Source organism: Sander lucioperca, chromosome 22, assembly GCF_008315115.2.
Source record: "Sander lucioperca isolate FBNREF2018 chromosome 22, SLUC_FBN_1.2, whole genome shotgun sequence".
NCBI classification, from domain to species: Eukaryota; Metazoa; Chordata; class Actinopteri; order Perciformes; family Percidae; genus Sander; species Sander lucioperca.
In genome coordinates, this window is record NC_050194.1 from 15,558,319 (window position 1) to 15,580,067 (window position 21,749).

The window sequence follows — 21,749 nt, forward strand, 5'->3', positions numbered from 1 at the left end:
AAAGAGATATCCCCCAGTGGAAATGTTTGTATCTTTGGAGAAACTGGGTTGTGATGTACAAGTTGAAATCAAAGCTGGGAAAATATATAGCACTAGATTTAAACAAGACCTTCTCTTAGGTTCAGACAAACTAGTCATGGGAAAGGACAGGGATTCTCATAGGATTGTCGGTAGTGTGTGCATTACTGAAAAATAGCAATGACGCTAAATACTAGCAATAGCTGTTTGGTTTTTTAAATGGCATGAGTTCAAAAGTCTTTTCAGAGATCTTTAAATCTTGGCACAGACAGAAGGGCAAAGAGACATCACCTCTGATGAATATACTATTTTACAATAATTCTTCATCAAACTCATGAGGCTAGAAAGGCAGGTTTTGCATTTGGATATATTAAAGGTCTAGGGAAGAACCTCCATTTGTCATAATTTCTTGCAAAATTTCAGCAGCAAGCACTCACAATACTGTACAGTGGGGAAGTCCTCATTTCTGATCTCAGCCTCTGCTGTGTTGAATTTGGATCTTGGCTTGGCTTGTCTGACCCTGATGACTGGTGACTCCTTCAGGGTGCCAGTTCTGACCATTGAGCTAGGAGCCGCAGCACCCTGTGACCCTGACTGTAAAAAACAAAACAAGAGGATGGATGAATATGTAAGATGTTGTTGAAAAACTGAACCCTCTATCATGACTAAAAAATGACATTTTTTTTGTGATTAACATTTACATACAAAACATACAACTTGCAACATGACACCCCATGACACCCAGACATGATGTGATCAATCAATCAGATATCCTTACCAAGGGCTTATAGGGGGACACTCGGAATCTAACAGACATGTGCATTAAAGTCACATGTATAGGCTATGTCACCTGTGAGAATGCAAAACAAAGTATCCTGTCTGCTGCCATTAGCTTATAGAGTGTATCATTAACCAGCATCAGATGACATCACAGCACTACCACCTGCCTTTTTTTCTAGCTTCAGTTAATGTTATAGGCGTGACTGGTGCAAACCGTGACCAAGTGGTACTCTGGTGCTCTTTTACTACTCATCCGCGTAATCTCCTTGATGGCGGCTGCGCCCTGTAGTATGTTCAAATAGAAAACCCTCAGCCAAGTGGAGGCTTTATACAAAACACTCGTTTTAATCATCTTCTGGAGCATGTTGCGTTTCTCTGCGTGACATTCCTCTCATACCTCCACGCGGTTCTCCCACGGAGGTGCGTGAAAGAACAGTAGGCTATGTAGGCTATACTCTCCCAGTGTTTTTAAGAAAGCCACAAACTGTACATGGGTAATGATATCTATAGCCTACCATGTACAAAGTGTTGTCCTCAGACACCATTTCCTCTGTTACTGTCAGATATGGCGGACTTTACCCCTAACTTGGGGATGAACTGTGTTATGACAATTTATGCAAAATTAGACAAATCCTTACTTCTGACGATAATCGCGCAATTATTTAGTATTATCAATCAAAGATGTGTTTGTTTTGTTTTTAAACCAAAATGTAAGGGTTCATTCATAGCAGGAAACAAACACAAATCGAACCTGATTAGCAGATAACAAAAGTAGATAGACGTCCTAGTGAAAAGTGAAAACTCTTCCTCACTTTGTTATGGGACCCATGGGAGTCTCTGAATGACCGAGCTGCAGTGTGGATGCTGCATACGGGAGGAGGTGCGGCCAAACTAGATTAGGAAGACGAGGAGAGCGCTGTTGTTCCGTCAAACCTCAGTGTGTCTGGTCTAAATCCAGCAGCCAGCCACTCAGCGGGTATTGTTGAAAACGGGAGCAACTTGTCCGCAAACTTTTGACATTGTTTGTTTTTATGAGAGGAGGAAAGCAAGGGACAACAAGAAGGTGAAACAGCAAGGGAATGGAGAAGCACAAAGGTAAAAGGAGGGTTTTCTTTTTTAAACTGTGTCAAAAACATGAACTGCTGACTTCTCGAGTGTCTCCATGTCCTCGCTGACAATGCATCTTTATGGGAATGACTTTACAACTAATGCAACCGTATTTAATAATACATGTTTGTTTTTTTAAATACACCAAATTATGAAATATAGATGTTGGCTGCATTACAGTGATTTGCATGTTGACAGAGCCGGATAGAAAGACAACTAATCTGATGTTTTGGCTACCAAAAAAGAGGTTTGAGACATAGGCATCTACATCTTGATTTTAGCTGTGGTTGGGCAATGCTGAAAGGAAACATTGTTTCACACTTTGGCTTGGACATGGTCACCTGCCACTAATACTGATGATTCAATTTCCTCTGCGGGTAGGAAATAGGTAGCCTACCAAAATAGACAGACTGTCTTAAGAAACTAGTAAGCTGCCTTTGGTAAATCAGTCAGTTGAACGCACCCTGTGAATATGAAGAACTGCCTTGCTATCCAAGTGGGCTCTATAAATTAGTTTACACTGTGGCCACTGATGAATTGCAATAGCAGCAACATTGTTCTCGCAGCATTCCTCATATCCCTGTGGTTATTTGCTCACGAGGGATGAGCAAGGCCGTTTAATACTTCCTGAATGACATAAACAAAGAGTTTGAAAGTAGTCATTGGAATGATTGGCCATGCAGTTCACCTCACATTGCTGTCAGAAAGAAAACTATTTTGCTATTAGATTTATTATCAATACTGTTATTATTATTTTATAATTAGCCTATACTGTAGCCCATTAAAATAAACCCAGATTATGTTTAGCCAATTTTCCTGATATTCTGATTGCTCTTATTGATGTGGCAAGGTGTTTGAAAATAATCTGCAATAATTGCTTTAGATGGGATAAAACTGGGAGGCCCCTGTTGCCACTACGACAGGGCCACTGTGTGTTGGACGTTCCCCTTGTTTAGCTGGGAAATCTGCTCAACTTGATAACAGTAAGTCGACATATCAGGACGACAATCATAACAACACACTAAAACTCCATATAACAACGACAGAGTGAAACGACACAAAGCAACGACAGAGTGACACGACACAGTCATGACACAGTCAGCATGGACACAGCAAGACAACACAGTCAAATGACAAGGAGGGCAACAGACGACAGGAATAAGTTGAGTTGACACAGACAAATGTTTTGTCATGTGAGCAATCAACATAGATAGACAGACATACCCATAGACAGTAAGCATATACATAGACATAGACACATTGACACATAGACATAGACAGTAGACATTGACACATTGACACATTGACACATAGACATAGACAGTACACATAGACATAGACATTGGCACATAGACATAGTCACTAAGCATAGACATAGACATAGACATTGGCACATAGACATAGTCAGTAAGCATAGACATAGACATAGACACATAGACATAGACAGTAAGCATGTTGACTTAATTTTGGCACAAATGGAACCCTATGTAGGATCACCACAATTTGAAATTCTTGCTGCAGCATTCCTGTTCTCCAGCTGACCAGAGAGTCCAGTATGTTCACTCCCACACTCTGTCAAAATAAATGATAGCCAGTGTTGCAATTTGTTTATTCATCTATCCGTCACGTGTTGAGCTGACACAATAAGTCAATGAATTAATTAGAGATCTGCATGTTTGATTCATTTTCAAGCAAAAATGTCAAATATTCTCTTGTTCCAGCTTCTTAAATGTTAAGACGTGTAGCTTTCTCTCTGTTATATGATTGTAAATTGAATAGCTTTGCGTCTTGGTAATTGTAATGAACTTGTTCTTCTTTCTGACATTTTATAGGCTAGATTAAACCCTTAGTCGACTGAAAAAGTAAGATTAATCGATAACGAAAAGTTTCAGCCCTAATCACATGTAATATATCAGTATACATCGATTGATGCATCTTATGTAATGTCATGTTTCAGAATTGATGAGATTACACTGATTGTCCACCAGGGGAGCTACATTGTTCACTTGACTGTATCCTTAACACTTTTGATTGTTGAAGTTAAATTGGAATGGACTGCCTATACGGCATGTTACTGTATTTTAAAAGAAAGGTTATCATTACAACATTAATTTGTTTCTAATCAACTCATCAGGCTTTGAAAGCTTAGATAATGGTTGCACTTTTTAAATCGAATCTATTGATTTTAGATAGGAGCTCCAATTATAAGCCCCAGACATTTTTGCAGGGCATGTAGAGACCTGAGTAATGAGGATGTAATTCATAAGAGAAAGGGAGAGGGCAGGTGGAGTGATGCAGGGAAGGATCCCACACCTGGTAGTTACATTGTGCAGAGAATGAACCGTGTGTGGGGCTGAAATAAGGACCGGAGTGTACTCTTTTGGCAGCTGTAAGCAGCAGCACCAGGCCACTAAATTAGATATAACGGCCACAGACAGCCAGTGGAGGAAGTACAGTGAAGGGAAACCTGGGAAACTTCAGGGAAGCCAATGACAAGGAGAGGCATTGTTTAGTATCCTGGACATGCGCCGTTTTTCTCAAACCTGATTTATGCAGGTTTCATTCCAAAGAAACAACTTTCAGCAGCTCATGTCACAGATTCTCACACCTTCTGCCAGAGATAGGGATCAAATTAGTGAAACCACCTGGAGCTGTGTATGGTTTGAAAGACCTTTGGGCTGGGGTAGGACATGTTTGAGGATCACTATTGCAGCAGAGGACTTAAAGCAGCTCAGCAAAGAGATAATAGGAGCATTTTTCAATGCAATTATTGGCTCACTTGCTACTTTCACCAGTAATACATATATAATAATTACAAGTGTGATTTCCCTAAATATTCCCATAAAGGGAATGGAAATGTTTGTTTATTGTTTTAGCAATATCCTTTCCAGTATTTATTATCTTCCTTTACTTGTCAATCAGTGCCTTCCATCTCATGCCCTTGCTTGTTTTGCTTTCCGTGTTATCATTGATCCCACCAGTTTCTGGTTAAAGCATGTCTATGTTGAATTCACTGTGCACGTTCTTTGCAGCTGGGTTTCACCCAGATAAGCAGCGATAGAGTCTGTGATGACGGCTCCTTTTCTTGCCTCCAGCGTCAGTCGTCTTCTCCAATAATAATCTGATTCTGTGATCACTGCCAAAATAAAATGTAAGACAAATGGAGACAGACTGACAGATGTATTGAAGGACATTTTTGAAGTGGATTGTTAATTGACCCACAAGCAACTACACAAAAGTCGACTGACTTAGAATATATATATGTTTTTATATTTTTATATATATTTTTTTTTTTACAATAAAATGGTTTCCTGTCTGTATAGTGTCCTGTAGTCAGGAAGGTTTGTATTGGATTCAAACAGCCTCTCAACATAATATAGTTCAAATACAGCTTTCACCCGTCAGCAGCACCATTTTTATGGTTTGTGTGCGCTGTATTATTTGATGTAGTGTCAAAAACAGTCGTTGTTGAAAAGTTATTTTCACATTTATTAGCATGTGTATTCCATACTGGCAGCGCTTTCAGAGCTGGTGTTTTAAAAAGCCTACACTCTGTGAACTGCATGTCAATCAAAATTACTCTCAGTCAAAATAAAGTGTGCAGTTTGAGTATTATCAGTTGAAATTTAGAGTTTCAAATGTGCTTTTTAGTGCAGTATGACAGCGTATGACAGAGTCAGTGGGTTAAGTGGGTTTGACCTCCCATAAGCTCAGAAGAGGCAGGCTAAGATGTAGGCCATCGGGGCTGGCATGGGGTCTCCTGCTTCACGTGTGTGTGTGTGTGTGTGTGTGTGTGTGTGTGTGTGTGTGCGTGTGTGTGTGTGTGTGATGGGCTGTACTTGCCAATGGGGGAGTGAGTCGAGTGTGGGTAATTCAGGAAGCTGGACTGAGCTATAAAAATGATGAAAAGAAAGACGGTCTTCCTGATCTGTGGCAGTGCAACGCTCCATGCGAGTTTGGCCCTTTTTCACCCTCTGGGTCTCGCTCCTGTTCATTTACAACACATCAAACGTGGCTTTGTTTATTGGATACAGGAGCTCTGGATCAGACCTGTATTGTGTTTTTATTTCCTCACCAGGTACTCTTTTGAAGAAAATGGCACTTAGAACAGGAGTTTACTCTCTTGTAATCACACACATGTGCACACTCACTAGTTCTTACTTTCCCTGCAGCCCTCCTGGCCTCTTATCTGTGGGATAATAACTAGCAGAGAAGCTTTTATGTGGATGACTCTGAGGCGGCATTGCTAGTTAGGTTTTTATTTGTCAGCATCTGCTTCTAGTTTTGTCGCTTTCTTTCTCATCAAGCCAAGACTGTGGAGCCTTGTAAAGCTTCACTTTTCCTTAAAAAATAATCTGCACGGTATACACATGCATATACACCCCCCACACACACACTTCAGAATATCTAGAGGACGATGCCTTTGACTGTTGGTGGGGTCCTGTGGCGCAAGGGAACATAAGGACAGAAGAAGATTGAGGGAGGGATGTAGTCAGGGTGCTGCATTAAGAGGATGAGGTGGAACCACACTGAGCGTCTTCTGCACCATAGCCCAGGGCTGACCGGTTTTTCATCTCTGTGTGTGTTTGTGAGGAAACCCAGTGGGAGTGAAAGAGTTACAGAGTTGTGTGATTTTGGAACAAGTAGTCTGGAATCACAATATTACTGTCATTTCCTGGCAAAACAAGCATTGAGTTTTCTGCATGTCCTACTGCACAGATCAATTAATTGATGATTGATATTAACTTATTTTAGATGCAATAAGAAAAAGGCTAAAACGCTTCTTAGAGCTGAGGGAAACTGCAGAGTGATATTTCTAGGGCTGTCCTCGACTAAAGAAATTCTTAGTCGACTAACACTTATATGATTTGGTCGATTAATCGATTAGTTGATCTAATCGACAGAGCTGTGCTCTTTGAGAGGTGTTTAAGACTAGAAAAGCACAATATAAATGTAGTTAATGAACCATCTGTAAAACTGAGTTTCTCCACAATTAATCCTGCAAAAGCACCACTTTAAATCTTGTGCTTACCAGAAATGTATTCATAAGTTTCTTGGAAATGAGTAATTACGCATGAATAAGCATAAAAAATGACTCATCAACTAAAGAAATCTTAGTCGACTAAGACCAAAACGACCGATTAGTCGACTAATCGACTAAGAGGTGGCAGCCCTAGATATTTCCCTGTGGGTTTGTCACCACGTTCATTTTACACAGTCATTTGATCCATTGTTAATATATTAATATTAGAGAAGCCGATGACATTTTAAACTTTCAGTTTCCATTTATGACACCATTTAACATAATTTAAGAAAAGCTTGGCTTTTGTCCTACAACTCTCTAAAAATGTTTTTTTTAGCATCATTAACATTCCAGTCCATTAAAACTGCAATACAAACTGTCTTGCTTGTTTATTTGTCTTTATTATAACTGCTTCATATTTAATTTGCCATTAAACTAAGGCTACAGAAATTCAAAAGAGGAAAGAACTTGTTAAAGAAATGTAATTTGTTAAAATATTAATACCAGTATTAACGGCAGATTGTGGCATAATCTTTCAAACTTTATTTTCATTCTGCTCTTTTTCTCACTTCCCACATCTTTGACTTTGCTCTATACACTCTATACACACACACACACACACACACACACACACACACACACACGCACGCTTGCACGGACGCACACTTCCTGTCATCAGCTATGCCAGAATGTTGATCCTTCAGCTCAGGCCTTCATCTGCAGTAACGTACTGTACACTGCATCCTAATCAAGTTTCTCAAGTACACCATGGGCCCTTTCTATATAAAAAAGTATTTACTTGGAGCCTATTAGCATGTTTCAGCTATGAAAACTGCCTGATTTCTCTAAGGGCAGAGCAGCTGTAAGCCTCGATATCACCGAGACAGCAAAGACTGGAAGAAAGAAAAGGGTGTTGGGAAAGATAAAGTGTGAGATGAATAAAGGCGAGATTCAATAGTTGGGGCAGAGGGAAGATGAAAGAGGAGAAACTTAAAAAATAACTATGCTTTATAAGTGACTCCTTTACTACTGGACAACCTTGAGCTCCTCCTACATCACATTTTTTCCCACAGTGTAAAAAACACTTCCTGTCACTAGTATTTGATCTACTTTATGACCTCAATTGACGACAAGACTGACACAGATTTTATTTTTTACTAAATTTTAACCATGCCAAAGTGGTTTCCGTTATGTATATAATGGAGGAAAAAGAGCCATTATTGATTTATTACTGTAATTGCAACTTTTGAGTCTGTTTTGCCTCCAGTCCCCATTGTGTATGAATGAATGAGTCCTTGGCCATTAGCTAGTAGATAGAAGCTAAACATGCAATCAATAAGATAGAACCATGCGGTGTTTTACTTAGGTTGTCACTCACTCTGCAGAGTCTGTTGGAGTTGCTGGAGTGTGAGAAACTTCCCAGTGGTTTTCAGACACAGCAAGACACTAAGACAGGAACTTGTAAACACTGATAACCGTGCACCTCAACATAAGACTCAGAAGTCATCCTAAAGCCCAGCAAAGCAAATAATATATTGCATATGAATACAACTTAAACAGAGAATGAAAAGTGACAAAGACAGGGAAACACAGAGGCTCGCCTTTGATCAGATGAATACTGCAGAGCAGAGGGACTGACGAGCAGAGTTTATCACAGTGTTGCGTGAGGCATGGAATCTGAAATGACGCACTGTTTGCTGTGAATGTGTCTTGCAACCAGAATTTGAACAATGTTGCATGGCCTTTTTCGACACTCAATGACTGTAAATACAAGTCAAGAGAAATCCTCTTCATCCTCCATCAATCTATATTCTATATTATCTTACTTAGATTCAGGGGTCATGGTGAGAGATATTTCTAAGGAAGTCACAGAACAATGCTTAGTTTTTCTCATTGACTGATAAACGTAAAAGATGTTCTCGGCATTGTGACAAGGACCTGTTAAAACAATAACCTAAAGTGAAATATAATGCTGAAGACACTGAAGATTTTTTAGGTAGATCACCATTTTAATGTTCCTTGCTTTTTGTGGGGGCAAAGTACAGCTGTTTGATAGATAAACAGACAGATAAACCTGTGATTACTCTCATTATAGGTGAGGTGTCTTTATTTGCACTCACAAACAAATCAAAACCACCTTTATGTTAGAACTGTTGACTTAATGCTGTGAGAAAGGGACTTATGTGCTTTTACCAGTAACGTTTAATATTACATCTTGCTTCTAGCTTCAATTCATTCTTTCACTTTTCACTCCTCTCTTGTGTCACTTTGTCCACTTCTTTCCAAAGTTCCTTCAGTGCTACTATCAGACACAGACGGCCCCTTCCCTGAAGTCATCAAGTTGACACCCGCTTTTTAATTTAGGTTTCTACGGCAATAACACCAAAACACAGCTTGGATTAATCCAGCCATGTCCACGCAGTCCCTGCCTCACAGCTGAACCCAGCATGTTGCAGGGAGACAGACCTGTGCCTGCCAATAGCATCAAACACCATTTAAATCAGTGTTTTATCCTTTATTCGGCTCTTCCCATCAGCCAATTATCTGCCACACTTACCAGAGCCAGGCCAGGCTGCAATCATACGTGGCTCCTTCTCCCAGTTGTATTGCATTGAAACTGACTCAAAGGTCAATGTCATTTGGGTGTTTTTCCTCTAGACGTTTTGGTGTGTAAAAGTCAAATGATAAGAAACAAATCTGCTCCGCCTCTGTCAGTTTCTTTCCTGTCTGCTGAAGCAGAAACAGCTTGAATCTGTTTGTGTACAAACCAAACATTTTACTGTCATAGGTGGTCACTGGTTCCAATTCTCCTTCTTTCTAGCACTTCCCTTTTAGGTGAAGTTGTAGCTCTGTCATTATCAGTCACAATATGGCACTAGATATCAGCTCGGTGCTGACATAACTTTGGTTGACTACATCTACCAATCATTGGTTTCTTTAAAAATGGAATTATGTAAGTTTATGTATTTTTCAGAGCAGGAATATTAATGATGAATTGTGTAATTCAACTTTTAATTGAATCTACTCACAAATAGACAACATACAAGTACAGTTTACCAACTCAACACAGACTGGGACAAAGTAGCACAAATGCTTTACCCAGCACCTATGGGTAGAAAGCCAAGCAAGATAATGGGTTGTTTGTCTTATTTTTTATATTATTGTTATTTATTTAGCCAAACTAAAATATGGTATGGTCGCAAACCGTTATAATCTGCGTCGAGGCATAAACCTCCAAGTATGTGTGCGCCTGCTCTACCCACTGAGCCAACCCGGACACAATCTATGAAGGTAAAACTTGAGCTTGTTGTTGCGTCTGAGACTGGGTCACTATAACCATATTTTAGTTTGGGTGAACAAACCAACCATAATATAAATATGATATTGCTGAGCATGTTTGCAAATCAAAATTACAATAAAGCACAGTGGCCTAAAACAGCTGTCCCGTCTGTAGAGGATACTGGGGCAGCTGCTCAACTGGGATGCCAAATAGATGGAATCACATTCAAATAAACTGCCAGTTAATCTCCTAACATGAGTAATGGTGCTAGCTGTGTTGTAAACAAGTTTTATGAGTTTAGAAAATGCTTGCTCAGGAAAGAGAAAGATGATTTTGCAGTTAGCTAAGCTAGTTGATTGTGATTTAATGTCCCTTCATTACTTAATCATGTTAAACAAGTAAACACTGTGGTGGTTTCTTGGTTGCCAGTGCAAAGTCAGCATTGTTTTCAGATTGATTAAGGTTCTTCGTCATTTGTTACAGTAGGCTATAAGAAAAACATTTGATACACTGTACTGTAAGAAAGAGTTTGACTTTTTTCACCATTGACATATTGACATAAACTTGCGTGAAAGCAGCACAAATATTGCATCAGTGGATATTTCCTGGAGCATGAATTGATATGCTAGAGTTGTTTTGAAAGTAAGACAGATGGAAGGAGATGATGTAAAGATGAGAGGAAACATGAAAATGGGGCCAGTTTGATTTTAGAAAGGAGAAAAGAAGATAGAAGGTAGAACACACCAGTCACACATTTAAAGCTTTAGTGCGTAACATTTTGATATTAATAAACGTCCGTTACATTCAAGCCATTGCCAAATGAGTTGCTACAAAGCTAATTAAGACTATCAGCTCCACACAACTCTCGGTTATGTTCAGAAGATTATGCTGTCCGGTGACTTTCCCGCGCAGAAGCTCGAATGAAGATAATTACCTCTTCTGAAGAGTCCATCATGTTTTTTTAATCCTTTAGTCCTCCTCGGCTACTAGCAACTGCGTGGAGGAGGGGTGGGGGCGCGTGTGCGATCACGGAAGGCTTGTATCATGTGGACGAGCTGACAGTGTTGTTGTCAGTACTTAGAATTCCTCATGGGGGTGACAGAAACTACGCACTATAGCTTTTAAAAATATGTGAGTTTGTTTTGGCTATTTAGTAGCCTGGCTCCGCCCTCCTACGTACTTACACTCAATTTTCATTTCCCTTCAGTACTACTCTCTGTACAAATGAAATGTACAAGAGTCTGGTAGGACCAGGCTAGCTATTTAGAGGACTTGGATGACAACTTAAGGGTTTTGTAAACATGCTACTGATGTGAAATTCTCACTGTGATGTCCCAAGTCACGAATTCAAAACTCAACTTAGCACAAGAGAAATAGTGTGTTTGTGTTTGAGATATCCCTACCGGACATGGAACAAAGCACAACAATGTTTTTCATATTCTCTTAGGTCTCCCACACATGACATGGGTTTTAGTATAACATGTTTTTACTACAAAAGTGGTTAAACTGACCTAAAATATTGTGACATACCCCATAAACAAAACAAGTAAGATACCTGAAGAGCCTGCTCCTCCAGCCTCCACCTGCTCTGCTTTTTCCAATATATTGCATGTTTACGCTGGAGGGTCTTTGTCCTTAGTCTTTGTTGTTAATGTTGGTGGGACTTTACATAATCCTGCATATCCAGTAGTAGAATGTAGTATCCTGGAGTCCAAGTTGAGCCTCCTCTGCCTGCAAAGGAACTCATTACTTTTTAGATGAAGACACAAAAATATGATCATCTTAAAACATATGATGCATTGTTACAGATTTAACCACCAAGCAGTATATAAAGCAGTTAAGATTAGCTACACCTCGAGCAACTACAACATTACAATTATTTTTACACGTGAATGCATAAATAATACTGATCCAGTAATGGAAAACAGGGATAGGGGAATTCTGCTGTCTATCTACTGTTACATAATATTTTTATTTTTCTTGTATTTATTAGTGAAATTTTCAATGCAGGATTTGACTCCTGTGATGTGCACGCACCTCTCTTCATGTCTGTGAACTCGGCACACATAGGCGAGAGAAAGGAGCCCTGAAAGTGCTTTAGTTTTCGAGATATCCCAAGATTCGAGATATTCCCTGCTGGAAATACAGGATTATATAAAGTCCCACCGTCATTATAACAACAAAGACAAGAACAAAAACCTCCAGGCTAAACATGCAGTATACATGTAGCCTACATATGAAAATCAGAGCACGTGGATGCTGCAGGAGCAGGCTCTTCAGGTATCTCACCGAAATGTTGAGGTGCTCATGCTTAACAAATCTGCTTTTAACCAGAGCAGCACAGATCTGTTGATCATCCAGTTGCAGAGGTGGAAGAAGTACTAAATTATTTTACTAAATTAAACAATACCACAACGTGGAAATACTCCGTTACAAGTAAGTTCTTCATTCAAAATTTTAAGTATTCAGTATTTCTTGCTGTTGTGGGAGATACTACATTTAAAGGGACACCTAATTAGATTCTTGACAGATAATATTAGCCCAGCATGTTTTGAGACCAAGTAGTATATCAGCAACGCGGAAGCAGTCTGATTGAAATGAGAGGCCATGTCTGCCTCGTTCATTTAATCAAAGGAAATGGCTGCACTCGTCTCTGCTGAGATGTGGCCTATCAGTGTTGAGTTGAGTATTGAGTCTCAATATAAGAAATGCTGCCAGGATCCTGACAAGACCCTCTTGTTCAGCAGATTTGTTCAAATTTAAGAAGGAGAATGGTGGTACAGACCTAAGTTCAATTCATTCTCTTCTTTGAATGAAAAGCCCTTATACAGAAAAGATTTTGACTTTTTGAACTCCCACTGTCCCATTTTTGTATATTTCACTCCTTAACTGACCAATTTTAGGGCTTGTTTCAGTTAGTTTTGGTTTTTAATAAGCTCTTGTTGTCATCTTCCTACTCATAGGACAGACAGGAGGTTAGCAACTGGGCTGGACATCTGTTAAAGATTAAAAAAAATGCTATCATTTGTAGTTCTGATGCACATATGTGCATCAGAACTACAAATGATAGCATTTTTTTTGCAAAGACATTCTTAGATTCTGTTTGCTATTTTTGAAGGGTTAAATAAAAAGATGTAGCCAAATTGAAAGAATGAGCCTTTTTTGTATTGACCACAGACAGACAAGGTAAACAGATCGACATGAGCACTGATAAAAGATCTAGTATCTTGAGTTCAGATCTGCCGACTTATCAGAGCACTTAATCAAACACAATATGAGTGGATTTTTTAAGGGTTTGAGAAATCAAACAAAAGCTTAATTATGTTTATTGTCAATGAAGCAAACCAGGAAGTACAACCTCAGGCACGAGGAAGAGAAATTCCCCTAATGCATGCTGTATGTGTTGTGTGTTGAAAAACTCAAATCAACTGATTACTAGGGGTGGCAATCTCTTGGCACCTCACGATTCGATTCCGATTCAGAGGCAAACGATTCGATTCTAAACCGATTATCGATACATCTCGATGCAACAATTTTTTTTATGTACATTTCCATGCGTGATTTTTAAAAATATACATACAAATCTGAGTTTGCTAATCACTTCCTAGACAAAGCAGCTAGACAAAGCTTAGATTTTGACATATACAATATTTGTCACACACAAGTTTTAATGAAATGTCTTGTCTACTGAGGTTTTTATTTTGTAGTCATTCCATGCTTAAGCCTTAAACATGCTTGTGAAAGTCACCTTCTCTCACAGTAATCTTCCATGTCAGAGGCTCAGTCATGTTTAAAGGTGGCTAATTGGCTTCTTAGAACATGAAACATGAGGTGGTCAGATGTAATGTGATAAAGTAGATGAACAGTCTATATGTGTTTTGCCTAATTATTTTATGTATGTCTTATTAGATCATGTGTTTATATACAAAAAATGTTTTTCCTTTTGGCCGTTTTTTTTCTGCACTCTTGCCTAAACTCTAAGTTGTTGTCCATTATCCCATCCTCTTTCAGTCACTGTTTTCTGATTTGTACTTGTCTGGATACAGTAAGTAAGTAAAAAAAAAAAACTTTAATAAAAATCAACACATTTGACAAAAAAAAAAAAAAATTATTATTAACTATAATCAGAATCGATAATTGAAAAGAGAATCGCGATGATAGATTATTGGATAATCGATTATTTTTCCCACCCCTACTGATTACTGACGCAAACTTTATGCAAAGTGTTCTCTTTGTTTTATTCTTAACTTCCTTTTTTACTTTGTTCTAATTGCATCACACAACTATATATTTTTAGTTGAAAACAGTATAGCACTCTGGCTGGCTGATGGTCTCTCAGATTCCTTTTGGACATTCTACAGAAGTGAATTGTTAATGCTGTGGAGGCTGCGGTCACTCACTGGATGTGCAGTTGGTCTCTGGCCAACCCATGGACCACAGAGACAGCCTGCTACAGACCTCCCTGTCCTGTCAGCTGACTCTGTTTCCCAGGGTCCTCCAATCCAAAAGGCCATTAGAGTCAATCTCTGCAAACACACAAGGAGGAGAAGCTGGAAAAATGTTTAGAGTCATACTGAACAGCCAAACATCAGCAGCTAAACAACTATTTAAATGTAATGAAAAGTTTTAATCATTATAGTAACATTTCATTTTAATTACTTTATATCCCCTATGTGTGTGTGTGTGTGTGTGTGTGTGTGTGTGTGTGTGTGTGCGTGCGTGCGTGTGCGTGTCCAAACCAGTGATGTTTTTTCATGGTGCAGGTCCTTCTACCACAGGGCCTCTCAGCAGACGTTGACTCAGCTTGAGCAGGAGTCATTAAAAACAACCCAGCTTGCCATAGCTTTGGGAAAAGCCTCTCGTCATCTCCGAAAGGCAAAGCTTACCGGTGTCTGACACCTTATTTTGCAGAAATTTCCCCCACTTTGCTTTCTCCTTTGAAGTGTGGGAGCGTAGGAAGGAGGGGAGAGGGCATGAATGTACTCTCCCCCCCCAAGCGATCACTTTGAGCCGGAAGGAGCCACTAAAACAAACAAGCTGACAGTTTTAAGAGTTCAGACAGAGAGGAGCAGTTTACTCTCCTTAGAATAGTTTGGATAGAATATTTAGTAGAGTTACATTCTTGAGTAGAGTCTGATGTTTTTGACATATAAATGATAGTTTTTGTATAATTTCAGATTTAGTTATAGCAGTTTGGTTAATATGGGTACAAAAAAAATTTGATGTGTCTAGTGTCTCAGTAAAAATGCAGTCACCTCATTAGTATGTATGTGTTAATGAAACAAAAATGACTGTACAGTATAGTGCTATTTGCAGTACTTGCAGACAGGATTAAACAGTGTGTGTTAAACAGTGTGTGTGTGTCTGCTCCAACATGAGCTGCAAACGTTATCATGTCCAGCTAACTAGCTTCATGCAGTAGTTACCGAACCCAGCATTACAGTTCCTAGCCAAGAAGCATTTTGTTACATTAAAAGGCTAATGTTGGCTAAATTTCTTTTATAACATTAAAATTGATTGTTTTAATTATTTGATTTTAAAAATATGAACAATAAAGTATAATTAAAGCTGCAAGCAGCGATGGACAGGCCCTCGCGCCTCAACGCGTGTCAGGGTTACTGGCGGACGCCGCTCCTTGCGAGAAGGAAGTCTCTGCTGAGTTCAATGATACCTCACACAAGGGTCTACATCAAATGGGTCATTAGTTATAAAAAGGGGCGTGGCTGAAGCTTAGGGGGCGGGTCAAACCATCACCAATGAAGAAGGAACTCTCTGCTGAGTTCTATGATACCTCACACAATACTCTACCTTAAACGGTTCAAATGTTATGAAAGGGGGCGTGACCTGAGACAGGGGGCGTGGTTAAAGTATAGGGGGCGGCTCAGTATCACATGTAGACCACACATTATAAGTTTCATGTAAATCAGATGATGTTTGTCATATAAGGCGCATTTCCTGTTGCCAGCGGGGGGCACTATGACCAAAAGTCAATTTTGGCCTGTAGATGTCCTTAGGCCTGGACCCTTGTCAATCCTGAGAAATTTCAGGCAGATACGACAACGTATACTCAAGTTACAACAACTTCTTTGTTCATCGCTAAACACTCAAAATGGCCGCCACGCCCACACTGTTTGACGAAAAGTTTTTCTTTTAATAACTTTTCATCTTTAAGGTGTTGAGATGGTACAGACCAAATTTGAAGTCCATCAGATGAAATCTCTAGGAGGAGTTCGCTAACGTCGAACAACTTGAGTTACACCCACTTCCTGTTTCGGCGGCGAAACGTACAAAATGGCCGCCCCGCCACGGCCGCCCCGCCACGGCCGCCCCGCCACGGCCACGCCCTATGACGAAAAGTTTTTCTTTTAACAACTTTTCATCTTTAACGTCTTAAGATGGCACAGACCAAATTTGAAGTTGATCGGATGAAATCTCTAGGAGGAGTTTGTTAAAGTACGACGTGGAAATGGCCAAAATCGCACTAATTTTGAACTTTGAAATCAAAATGGCGGACTTCCTGTTGGGTTTAGGGTATAGCTCTAATGGTGTTTTTTATACGTCTTTACATGCTACATAAGTCTACCAAGTTTCGTGAGTCTACGATAAACGCAGTGCAGGGGCTCAATTCTTTAAATTTTGTAGGGGGCGCTAGTGAGCCATTTTTGTGCGCCTATTCCCGAAACCCTAAAAATACATACATTTTCACCAGACTTGATGCGCCCGCCAATTTTGGTGAGTTTTTGAATATGTTAAGCCCCTCAAAAAGCCAATTCATTTGCAGAAAATAATAATTCCTTCAGTTCCAATAGGGCCTTCGCCGCTGTCGGCGTTCGGGCCCTAAATATCTAACCTATGTCTTGCTCGTCTAAGTGCGTAAGCTAAGGTTTAGTCAATTCAGCCAAAATACCAGCACCTCTAAAGCTCAGGAATGAACATGTACATTGTTTGTTTAATCTTACACCAACAGAAATGAAGCAGTCATTTTAACCCTTGGAGAGAGCTAGGCTAACTGTTTCCACCTGTTTCCAGGCTAAGCTAAGCTAGTCGCCTCCTCACCAACTCCATACTCAATACACTGACATGAGAGTGGTATCGCTCTTCTCATCTAACTCTCAGCAAGCAAATACTTTTCTCATGACATGTCATCTGGGGTTAAATTTGTGTCTATTTTTAACGTTAGCCAAGTAGAAGCAATGCTAAAACTAAAACAAAATAACAAAAGTTAGTGGTGTACATTCCGTGGGTGATTTCATACATTCTAGTATCTAAGAACAGTATGACATTGCCTCTGATATTAGCCCCACCTTTTCCTTTAATAAACGTCTCTTTTCTTTATCCCCCTTATGTCTGGTCTTTTGGTGAAGTGCTCACACACTGAGGCCCAGTGTAGCAAGGGGTCTATTCATGAGGCCAAGAGACAGTGAAGGGAAACACAAAGAACTCCCCACACAGTGGAGAGGGCTGTGAGCTCAGCGCTGACCCCTGAAGGATGTGTGTGGGCTGCACCCAGACACAGAGGTCCCGCCAACTCCAGGCCCAGGCTCCTCCCTGCTCTGGACTTGACCTTTCACTATACCCCTGCAACTCCCTAAACAACCTCAAACAGACGTGTAACTGTCAATAGCTACTGGATCAGAGTAATGACTGAATCACATAAAGTCTGCATGGTTATCGACTTGTTGCCAGCTAAAAACCTCTGAAGAATCTCTCCCATGTCAAATGTTGGCATACAGCACAGCCTGAGGCATAAAAGCCAAGCAGTGAGAATAAAATAGCAAAAACAATTGCAGCTGAATTCAGTGTTAAAAGACAAGTCATTGAGTTTAACTCCCTGTTCTCAACCTCAGCCGTAAATTAAAGTATACTATTCTAAATATTTCAGCCTGGAAACTTCACAGGCTTTATGTTGCTTGTAGCTCTTCTCTTTCTTGCTGATGGGAACTGTCACAGTTCTGGTCTGGAGTCATTATTTTAACACGCGCTCCAAGAAACGTTTAACACCATTTAGCATAAAGGAATTTTTATTATGCCATACCTTTGAGACCCTCTTGTCTGTCTGTGCTTCCAGTGCTGGACCAGCTCCTGATGGAGCTCCACCACTTCCTGCTCATCCTAGACAAGGAGAACCTGAGTGGGAGTGCCACCATCCAGAAGGGCTTGCTCTCCGATCTCCTCCAGTCCTACAGAGCTTCCAGTGGTATGAACAAAAATCTCCTTTCTGAGTTTTCAAAGTGTAGTGGCTACACATACAGCTGAGCACTTATTTGCATTAAAAAAAAAGTAGATTAATAGGCTCACCGGCTTAGTTTTCTAAACAAGGAAAGTAAGGAAGGGAAAATAGCCTGGGCTGACCAGTCCAGTCAGTAAACTATGAGGAGTGCATACCAGTAGATGATAACATTACTCACCCCTTAACTTAACTGACATGTATTAAAACTCTGCAGTAGTAGTAGATATATAAGGAAATACAATTATCACACTGCATGATCTAGTTCTTACTTTAAATGTATTGAGGAACCTATTTTGATGGATATTTTGGGGAAATTGGTCAACTTTTTTGACATGTGCAACTAAAAACAAAGACAAGTAGGAAGTGAAAGGTTGGAAACATCTTCAATGTGATAATACCTCATGTAACATAATATTGTTACATGAGTTGTAACAATAGTGTTGTATTTGGAAAATTACAGTAGAGGAAGAGAACGTTGCTCTGCCTGGTTTAGGCAAGATATATTCTAAAGTCTGCAAGAGAGTAGATGTAGCAATGCAAGCTATGTAACTGTATTGCAAATACCCCAGAATTAGACGGGAACTGAGAAAAGATTTGTGTTTCCCCCCCAAAATGTTGTTTGATTGTGTAAACCACAGTGGATTTTCCTTGTTGGTCTTTACTGTAAGACCACCATTCATTCCTTGTCTGCACTGTGTTATGAGTTGTCATTTACCTCCCACGAAGGCTGCTGAATGTCTAAGAGTTGCTTTAGACTTCCAGCTACAAGAAATATAAGATACTAAAACACTTTTCATTAATTAAGGCAGGTTCATTTAAAAGGTCAACCATAGCCTGGTCTTGGTACATAGGGGTATCAAGATGATGGCAATTTCCAACGAGAGCTTGGTCATTTCTAAAATAATTAAAAGAAATTGTCTCAAACATTTACTCAGTGTTCCTCATTTATATTTCCTAATGTTGTGGTATTTGGTATTACATGACAGTTACATTAGTTGAGGTGTAACCACAAATCTTTAAATATGGGTGACTAGAAGTTAATCTGCCTTTATGCATAGCACCTTATGTAACATGTGGTCATGCCCTGCGTTTCCCACAATTCAGTGGGCTTACATTGTCGTCTATCGACCCACTCTGGTATTATGTTGCTAGTATAAACTCTGAGTAACCACCATGTAATAATTATACTCTTGCAGGCTTCTATTAAGAAATACATTTGGGGTCTTTTATCCCATTTTTGTGGCTAAAAACCACACTGTGGCAGCTGAATTAAATACTTTTGCCTGCATTTCTACTTTCCTTGCAAAATTATCAAATTTACATTGTTTTTTTCATGTTGTGAATGTTTGAGGTTATTATTTTTACGCTTACAAGCAAGATATAATCAAAGTGCCTCTTGCTTCATCATAAAATGATGCATGGGTCGTTAACGTATCCTGTCAAACAGCTAAAGACAAGTTTGTTGTTCTTGCTCACTGGCTCTGACACTCAACATGAAAATGTGGCAACTGCCGGCGGTGCTGATGATGTGATTAATGGCGCCTGGAAGTCAGTAAGTTACGATGTGAACCAGTGCCACACAAGCCTCAGTCCCTAGGTGTGTGATTAATTGGGAATAATAAATGACACGCTGCTGCTCCTTCAGAAATCTTAGCTCTGTGTCATGTAGGGAAAAGTTGCAAACTATTAAAAACAGACGTCTTTACTTTATGCTGATCTTTATAACAACTTTCTGGCCATTTGTTTTACATTCACTGTCACTTTTGGATTGAAAAAGCCAACATGAGTTGTGCTACTACTCCTTCTTTGTCTTTCTCTGTCTCTCACACACAACTGCCCACCAACACACACACACACACACACATACACACAGCAGTCATGCTTTTCCATGTTCAGGTCCTGGACTCGTCTCTCTGTACTTCCTCTCCTGGCTCCAAGCTGTATCATTTTTCCGAAGCTACATTTATCCTCTGGGGACGCTCACTTCCTTTGAGCAGCAGTTTATTAATAGCAGTTCAACTCTGTTCCCCGAAAATCTGTTTTCACTGTACAGGCAAAACATAGTTTGTATCTGCTGTTGTTTGGTTTCACCTCTCGATATCTATTTCAAAGGAGAAAGCTTCTCCAGAGTATCACCCAAGGTTAGAGTTTTGTTTGATTTCCTCTATATATAATCGGTATAATCTCAAGTCAGCTAAAATATTTAATTCAATGACTTTCCTTGAAACTCCAGAACAAATTCCCATAACAGGTTATAGTAACCAGCTGGAGCCTGCTATGCTGAAACTGCAGGGTTTATTGCTTGAGAAAAGACATTCATTCAAACTGTTTATGTGGCAATTTTATGGCGATGTCTTCGTCAACTTGTAATTACTACACCATGCTAGAAACAACGTTTAACCAAACACAGCCCTTTTCTCACTCAGCTGAGTTCAGCACTGGTGTATGACATGAGGTTTCATCATCTCCGCTTATTGACCAAATGATTCCATTGCTCACACTGACCCATAAATATTTACGTTTGAATTCAAAGAGAAGTGAAGTTCAGTCTCTATGTTTAACTCCTCTCACCATGTGAAGCATTTCCTGTGCTTCTATTATTGTCACAGAAAACCACATATTTTCTTCTTATTTTCACTTCAATCAAATATTACTCTTTCTGGCTTTTTATGCCTATACAACTAAAAACTGATTGCATAGAAATAAACTGTTGTCCTACTTCTTGTTTGTGGATATAAATTCCTGCAGATATTGAGTGGAAGTATGATTTCAAACTTAACCACAGTCATACTTTTGGTTATGCAAAGTCTTTTGGACTGGTCTTAGCAGATGGACCAAGTTCAGGAGCTTCATCGTATATATTAGCTGTATTATCTTCAAACCTTCAAAGATAGAATTGACACAGTGCTGTATCTGTGCAGGCAAGGAGTTTTCTGACTAATGTCCGATGAATGCCAGTCACGGTAAGAGTGGGTGTCAATAATGGGCCCATCTGTCCACACAATAGGCCACTTGTTTGGGTCAAGTTCCCCCTTTTAATCTTGGACTTTTGACAAACATGTTGACAGTTTGTTTGACACTAAGGTGGAGCCAGATTTTTTTCATCAGCGCTACAAGAAATATGCATGCTCTTCTTACATATACGTTACATATACAGTTAAAGCTTTAGTGCGTAACTTTTTGATATTAATAAAAGTCTGTTACATTCAAGCCATTGCCAAATGAGTTGATACAAAGCTAATTAAGACTATCAGCTCCACACAACTCCGTCTGTATTTCTCAGTATCGCTATGTTCAGAAGATTGTGTCGT

At 39.6% G+C, this 21,749-nt stretch overlaps 1 protein-coding gene across 3 annotated transcripts in view; it reads left to right on the forward strand.

Annotated features, from left to right (window-relative positions):
- Positions 1-1,706: 1,706 nt before the first annotated feature.
- The window catches only part of afap1l2 (actin filament associated protein 1-like 2), a 39,558-nt gene continuing 19,515 nt past the window's right edge, over positions 1,707-21,749 (forward strand). For all 3 annotated transcript variants that reach the window (XR_004896339.1, XR_004896338.1, XM_031315136.2), the window contains exons 1-2: positions 1,707-1,893; positions 18,277-18,405. Coding sequence is in view for 1 of the 3 variants with exons in the window: in XM_031315136.2 (XP_031170996.2) it covers positions 1,878-1,893; positions 18,277-18,405 (145 nt within the window). In the remaining 2 variants the exon portion in view is untranslated. The remainder of the gene's footprint in view (positions 1,894-18,276; positions 18,406-21,749) is intronic.